Source organism: Cornus florida, unplaced genomic scaffold (assembly GCF_030987335.1).
Source record: "Cornus florida cultivar Cherokee Brave unplaced genomic scaffold, ASM3098733v1 CherokeeBrave_3.0.0_Hap2_Chr11, whole genome shotgun sequence".
Lineage (NCBI taxonomy): Eukaryota > Viridiplantae > Streptophyta > Magnoliopsida > Cornales > Cornaceae > Cornus > Cornus florida.
Window position 1 is genome coordinate 39272772 of NW_026775581.1, and position 8203 is coordinate 39280974.

At 33.5% G+C, this 8203-nt stretch overlaps 1 protein-coding gene across 1 annotated transcript; it reads right to left on the reverse strand.

Annotated features, from left to right (window-relative positions):
- Positions 1–557: 557 nt before the first annotated feature.
- On the reverse strand, positions 558–5973 carry LOC132285236 (kinase-interacting family protein). Its single transcript, XM_059787406.1, has 3 exons — positions 5815–5973; positions 4904–5066; positions 558–1635 (listed from the first exon to the last, which is right to left on the reverse strand). The coding sequence occupies exons 2-3, from the start codon at positions 5031–5033 to the stop codon at positions 647–649; spliced, it is 1119 nt and encodes a 372-aa protein (XP_059643389.1). The 5' UTR covers positions 5034–5066; positions 5815–5973; the 3' UTR covers positions 558–646.
- Between the last annotated feature and the right edge of the window lie 2230 nt (positions 5974–8203).

Consider the following 8203-nt stretch of genomic DNA (forward strand, 5'->3'; position numbering starts at 1 on the left):
CCTACCCCGTCCCATTTTTGGCAGTTTTGGGGGACTGTTTTGCTTATTTGGGCGGAGATAATTTAATACAATAAAAATCCACGCGAGTTTGGTGCGAGGGCAGGGATAGGTCGCCCCGCACCGTCCCGCCCCCGTTTAAATAAACAAATTACTTACGTACCCTTATTTGCATTAATATATATATTTTCCACTATATATTAACTATATATTAAATACTTTATATAACAATATTAAAATAACAAAATAAATTTTATTAAAAGGAAAGTTACAATGGTGAAGAATTGAAAATTAAAAAAAAAAGTAATTGATAATTAAATTATGGTCTTCAACAGGACGGGACAAATACCCATGGGAGTAAAAATGTTAAACGGTTATAGGGATGGAATAAATAATTCTTCCCTTTTTGCAATTTTGGGCGGAGACAGGTATAGGATTTTTAAACGATTGCGAGACGAGAAAAGATACACCTGTCCAAACCCGCCTCCGTTACCATCCCTAGCAATTTCATTCAAACATGAATCAAAACTACTCTAACCAAAGAATAATAAAATAAAATGTAGAAAGAAAATATCACTAAACGTTAATTATACAACTAACATAGTCTTCATTCATTTAATATAACTAGGTAGTAGAAATTAAGTTTTGCTTAGCAACAAGTAAAATTGGGTTGGGGCACGCATAGAAACACATCATAATTCTTGACCCGGTCCCACCATTTCGAAACCCTCTTCCCATAACCACCACCACCACCATTTGGTTGCTCACCGCCACGCTTCATCGTCACATTAGCATCAGCTTCTTGATCCACTTGAAAGCAGTCCTCCAGCATCATCTTCCTACTCTTGGTCTTCTTGAAATTGCAGTGATAGTACTTGTTCTTCTCCGCTGGTCGATTATGTTGGTCGCTTTTGAGTAACAACTGTTCATGGTACTCCTTGTTCTTCTTCTCCAACCCATATATTTGCCTCTGAAGATCCTCAATCTTCCGGCCTAGCATACACACGCCGTGATCCTCCCTCATTCTCAGCACGCAATGCGCCAGCTCACCGGCCTTCCTCTTCATGAACATCGACTCCGATGCCAACCCTTTGTTCTCCTCCAGCAACGCGGCCACTTTATACCCCAACCGTGCGTTCTCATCCAGCAGTATCAGCCTCTCCGACTCCAGCACCTCCAACAAGCTCTTCTGCAGCTCAATCTTCCTCCAGGACTCGCTCCAGTACCTCTGCTCCGCCACCGCGCCCATCTCGTCCACGAGGATGTCACACTCTATCGACTTCATCACCAGCTCCACAACAACAGCATCACATTGGGTGTCCGCAAAAAGTACCGGAGGAGGCTGCTGGTAAGAGAGTGAGCTCTCGGCATCAGAGCCGATATCGTTTTCTTCGTCCTCATCGCGGTAATTATAGTGCTCGTGCGAAGAATGTTGACGACGGTGATGATCATGATTGTGCTTGGTGAGCGTTTGGTGGTAACGGTCGGCTAGGGAGAGGTAGGCATTGTACAAGTCCTGAAGCAGGGTGACCAGCTGAGGGCGTTTTTCATAGTAGGCTTCGGCACGTTGGGCAAAAGTGTCATTGTCGTCTTTTTCGGGGACGTTTAGTGCCACCATTTTCATCCTCTCGTCCAAATCTGTGAAATCCAAAATTTGAATTATGCGAAAAGTTAAATTTTAAATTTGGAGGGAAAGCATTAATACTTGATTTTGAGTCTTGAGAGACTATACTATCAATAATGGTCCCATTGCCCATATTCTGCATATGGAATACTGCCAGACAATATTAAATGATAATAACAGTATGCTTACAAAAGATGAGAATATTTTCATGAGTGATAATAATATTCAATATTCACACTATATAATAGCTCCAAGACTCGCCCCATCTTGAAAGTCAGAATTCTTTTGGGGTTATTTTAGGGAAATTTTGTCAGTAATTATTCGCTACATCAGGGATGGAAGTCAATGGAGGCAATTGCCCCAACACAACTTTTTGGATCCGTCGTCCTACGGTGCATGTGAGATGAGAGAGTATAAGCATGTGGGATGAGAGACTACTTATACTCGATGGTGAATTATGAAATGTTGTTAAGAAGTTCAACACACGAGAGGAAAAAAATATTAAAATAAAACAAAACATTTTGCAATATGTAAAATTATATGTTAGATGAAATAAAATCAATCCATTTTGTACAAACACCAATATAAAGATGATAGATCTGATCCAGGTTCAGCTTCAATCCATTTTAAAAACTATATTCAAAATTATAATTCCAATTCGGGAAAAAGAAATTAGATTTTTAATGTTTCAATCCTCGGGTTAAAAACTCAACAACTATATAAAAAGAGGTACTTTGAAGTCCAAGTTACAGAATACAGAGACCAAAGGTTGTATGGTGTATTGGTACTTTCTTGCATTTTAAAGTAAAATGTGGAGGGTTCAAGTCAAGGACAAATCCGGAAAGTTGTGGAAGGAGGGGCAAAAGTGAATTTAGTTTTTTTTTTTTTTTTTTTTGTAATTTTAAGGGAACAAAGTGAAAATTTTATAGATATAAAAGTGAAAATAAGAAAATTTAGTAGTATATAACGGTAAAAAAAAAAAATTAATTCAGTAGGGGCAATTGCCCCCACTGACTCTAATGTGCCTTTGTCCTGGTTCAAGTTATTCTGGACAAGTGGGTGAGTATGTTTAAGGTAAAATAAATAAATTAATAATTCTAAAGTTTCAGACCATGAATCCATTTGGCAACTGCCCTTACTTTGCTCTAATGTGCCTTTGTCCTGGTTCAAGTTATTCTGGACAAGTGGGTGAGTATGTTTAAGGTAAAATAAATAAATTAATAATTCTAAAGTTTCAGACCATGAATCCATTTGGCAACTGCCCTTACTTTGTTTTTTTTTGTTTTTTCTGGTGTACTGTAATAAAGCAAAAATACTAAGCATGTCTGGTAATGTTTACTATCACTTAAATAATACCAAAGCGTTTCCGAAAAAGGCCAAAATCGGAAGCATAAAAATTATTATTTTGGTTTCGTCTGCACTACAGAAAAAGCTCGGTTTAAAAAAAAAATAAAAATCTAAAATCATTTTTATAATTAGCCATTTAATTTTTCTAACTTATAACACTTTTTATCAAATATACTTTCATGTTTTTGCTTTCAAAAATCTTATAGTTACCCAACAAACTTCAAAATAGTTAAACACACTCTAAAAGTAAAAATACTACTACTACTCGGAATCAAAGCAAAAGTCGTTACCAAATCAAATTGTGGATAATTAGGGTTTAGTCACAATCCAAGGACCAAAGGGGAACAGGATCCCGGATGCATTGGGAAAATTTTAGGAGAATATCTTTTTTATTTTCAGAAACAGTAGGGGGACCATTAGTAGTAACTTAATACTGTAGCTGTCTTTGAATTTCAAACTTGTTTTGTCTACGCCAAAAGTGACCACTCATTCATTCCTGTTTTTTCTAGACCCTGATAGCATATATTATTGTCCCACAAGCCAAAGATTTTTGTTGTGTTGGGGCTTGGTTTATCAACACACACATACCTCACGCGCCAATCACACACTGGTGTAAAATATACGCACACCTCACTACCTCAAAAGCGCAGCGCGTGCTGTATACTACCACAGAGGAGAGCGTGAGGCTTGTTTATATCGCATCAATTTGACTATAGCAACAACACAATAAACACAAATGTCCTACACAAGTTACCAAAAGTTTTCGAATCAAAACAAACCCACAGAGTTCTTAGCTACTGCTCTAATACCGTACTAATGATGAAGAGACCTATCACGAATTTCTTGGTGTTGCAAATTACTATTATAAGTGTGTATATATATATATATATATATATTCTTATTGTAAATTACAATGACCTATCTTGAAATGCAGTTTGGGCGTGACTAACAGAACATCTTTTCTTAAACAAAAGGTATTCCTTTGATCTTTAGAATATTATAATTTATTTTTTTATTTTTTTTCACGATAATCTCTGGTATATAATTGACAAATTATAATAATAGTTCAACTTTATTGTTTTGATCCCTTGTAAACTCATTTCGAAATTGTAATGTCTTTATATTATAAGAATATATTATATTACATTTGATATATGATTAGAATAAATTTATCATTTCATAAAATTTGGGAAGAAAAAAATAATAATAATAATACGCGTACAATAAGAGTATTGTCAAGCACACGTCATTAATCAATTTATGGGCAAAAACACACGCACACACACACACACAATAAGAGTGTTGTCGAGCACATGTCATTGATCAATCTAAGGGGGTAATTTGCCCAATTCTAAGAAGTAGAGTGTTATTTATACAATTTTTAATTCACAAATATAAAAAGATGTCCTTAAATCTATCAAATGCAAGTGTAAGTAAGTGAATATTTATTTTGGGACATAAGAAAATACTTATATATATTTTCTATATATATATATATATATATATATTAAAGTAACGACAACCAAAAAAAATTCTCGAATTTGATTATTTATAAAAATCATCATAACCCTATCATTTTTAATTTTTAATTTATTTTTAATGTACATGGTAATTAATAATAGCCGGGAGTAAAGACTATACAGCTAGAGAGCTGGTCGTTGAAACAAAAGACAGTTTGATTCAAAATTTGGCCCACAGAAGCCCAATTTACTCCTATATATTATATATTATACACACATAAAGTATCTCTGGACTTTTGCTGACCGTGAATAAAAACTTTTTCCTACACAAATTATTGAATATTATTGTTGTATATAATAATCTAAACACCAGTAATCCAACGGTGTGGAGAGAACTTATGGTGTTGTAAAAAAAGCTATCAAAAGTGAAAATTTGGAAAATAAATTGAGGAGACAAATTATATAAAAAGAGTACCGGAAAGAGTGGATAGAAGCCAAAAGGAAGTTGGGTTGGTGAAGCTTCTTAGACTTTTTTTTGATTGATTTGACGCAACAGCAACAGCAACAGCAGCAGCTGCTTCTGCTTCCGCTTCCTTCGTCCCCATCTTCTTTTCTTCACCAGTCTACGGAGATGGGCCCTACACCATTAAATTTACAACTAAATTTATCACAAACAGTAAATTCATTAAACACACATATACTGCATATATATATATATATATATATGAAATAATATATGTATGTGTATGGTGTGAGGCAAATGATTCTAGATTTGAAATACATGTAAATATGTAACGATGTATGTATATTTAATGATATGGTACGAGTAATTAAATTGAGAAAAGGAATAGAAGCAGAACATTTCAGATGGTAGAAGAACATCAATTCAAAACACACACAGAGTCACACATAGAGAGAGAGAAAAAAAGCGCAGATCTCGAGCAACTGCGTTTTGCTTCTCCACTCAAAAAATCAAATACTCTTCCATCACTAATCCCCAAACATAAAATAAAATAAATTAAACCCAATTTTTTATTTTGATTATTCCACAAAATAAAAAAAAAAATAAAAATACAGAATGATGTTTGTGTTGAAAGAAAAGAAACCCATTAATTTTTTTTAGAAGATGAGACTGAAAAAATGGAGTTTTTCAACATACATGTCATTTTCACATGATTTTAGCTGAAGATGACACAAGAAACTGAATTGGAAGTTCTTTGAGAGGTAGAGATTACAATAAATGTTGGTACATACAGTAAAGAATACACCCGAGTACAGAATACAAGAACAGAAGCAGAATATAAATATATATATGTGTGTGTGTGTGGGAGTGTGAGTTGATTTGTTTGTGTATAGAAAGAAGTTTAAGTCAGAAACGCACAATACCTCCTTTTGTCTTCAAAATTGAGACTTTGAAGAAAACAGAGTAATCACCCGGAGTTCAGATGGACCGTAAACACAAACCCATAGGGTTTGATTGCTTGTACCAACTTCTCACCTTTACTACACAAGTAGTGACAGTAGGGGTTGTGATATATATATATATATACATGCTGTTACTATATAAGTAGAAAGCTGAGTCTAAGGTATGGAGGGATTTGGAATTGACTAGTGAGTTACCGACACGTGTATGTCGGCACCAAGCCATTTTCAAATTTGCAAAATGGAGGCGTCAATTGCAAAAATGACCCGGTACTTATACTCCTCTGTCCTGCAATAAAATTTATATTTAAAAATTAAAATTTTTAAGGGGATATGAAATTAATGCATTAATTTTTTTTAAAATTATTAAATTATTTTTTTAATTTAAATATATATAATTATAAAGTTTGAAATTTTTTTAAAAAATAAAGGATAATAATGAAAATATAATGAAAAGATGTTTTGACTTTTCAAAGAGGACAACTAATTTGGAATATGTAAAAAGCAAAAAAATATACTACTAATATGAGACGGAGGAAGTATAAGTTTTTGCATATTCCATAGGGGTGCAATTTGGGTTGGTAACCCGAACCCAACCTGAGACTTGTTCGATTTTTTAAGAACTTGAACAATTATTTTTATAATTAAGGTTGGATTTGAATTAAAAAATCTTAACCCGAATTTAATTAGGATTGAGTTTGGATTGAAGTACTAATAACCCGAGCCAACTTAAACACGAATTCTAATATTATTTTCATATATATTTTTACTTTTAAATACATTATATATAATATTTAAACTATAATTACTTTTTTTTCTTTTCAACTTTTTTTATTAAATCTTAACATATTGTATGCTAACATTTAGAATAATTAATTTTATAAAAATTTGTTTGTAATTTATTAAAAATTTATAAAAAGTCTTTAAAATTTCTTCTTGTTTAAGAGTAATTTAATTTAAAACTAATTCAAGATCATATTAAATTATTGGTATAAAGATTAGCATTATGAGTAATCCGAATTAACTCGAAATTTAAGTCCAAGTTGCAAATCCGAATTTAAAAGTAGAAGGATGGGTTGGGCTTGAGTTTAACTTTTCATATGGTGCGTTGGGTTCAAGTTATACCTCAAACCCGCCTAACTCGCCGGAGTTGTAGCCCTAATATTCCATCCTTGGGGATTGCAATTTGTCCTTTTCAACTTAAGAGGAAGGTATATCCTCCAACATTTCAATAGTAAAGGCCATGTTTGGCAAATCTATTTTTTTTTTTTTCCCTCTTTCTTGTGCTGTCATTTCTATTAAAATCGACATCAGTGATTTGTTCCGATGTTATTTCTGTCACCAAAATTTGTTTTACAAGATAATGGGTTAATTACGTTCACATCGTTTGAGGTTTGCTCCATTAATAATAAGATGAAAATTAGCTCATTTTTAAACAATAACACCCCTCAAGTTAATAAATACACATTTAACACATAACGAATTAACCTTCTTACCCTTTACTAATTTTAATTGGACTAATTTTAAAGGTACTTGACAAGGGATAAAATGGCCCTTCCAGATAGAATTGGATGCAATTGTGCATACCATTGGATAGACAAGCAAAAATTAATAAACTAAGAGTCAAAAATTACTTGATTCGAAATCCAGACAATGAAGATATGAAGCCTCAAAGTTTTATTAAAAACAAAAAAAAAAAAAAACCAAAATGGTGCTCAAGTGCTGCTGCCAGAAAATCTGCAGATGCAAAAAAATAAATAAATAAAATAAAATAAAAAATAAAATAAAATAAAATTTGTTGTCCAGAACAGAGAGCTGAAATGGGCTAGAAGATGACGTTTTCTAGAAAAACACGAAGAAGAAACCCCCCTTAAAATCGAGATTTCTACCCGGTCGCGTGAAAGAAAATGAAAAAAACTTACTGTAAAATACCCAGAATGCCTCAAGAAAAACTAAGTCAAGAGGGTGCCTAAAAGTTGCTATAGGGACTGTCTGAAATCTGCCAGAACTAAGAGCAAAAACGGGGCCCTTAACAATATTTTCTGGAAAATACGAAGAAGAAACCCCCCCTGAAATCGAGTTTTCTACCCGGCCATGTGAAAGAAAATGAAAAAAACACATTATGAAATACCCATAATGCCCCTAGATTAGGAAAGGATAAAAACTCAAAAAATGCAACTTTGCACCAAGTATGCATTTAACTCTAAATGCATTTCTAGGCTGAAACGAATATGCATGCAAGCGTAGTAAATGATTTTAAGCGCGTGGGAATGGTCCGCGGCTCCCGAGAAGACCCAATACAAAATTCGACCCCCCCAACGGCCAAAAAAGGCGAAAATGCACATGAAAAAGG

Bases quoted from the DNA above. Each gene is read 5' to 3' on its own strand.
- LOC132285236 (XM_059787406.1), bottom strand. From the start codon at position 5,033: ATGGGGACGAAGGAAGCGGAAGCAGAAGCAGCTGCTGCTGTTGCTGTT. The intron at 1,636-4,903 runs GTACTCTTTTTA...TGGATTTCACAG, and splicing joins GCTTCTATCCACTCTTTCCG to ATTTGGACGAGAGGATGAAA.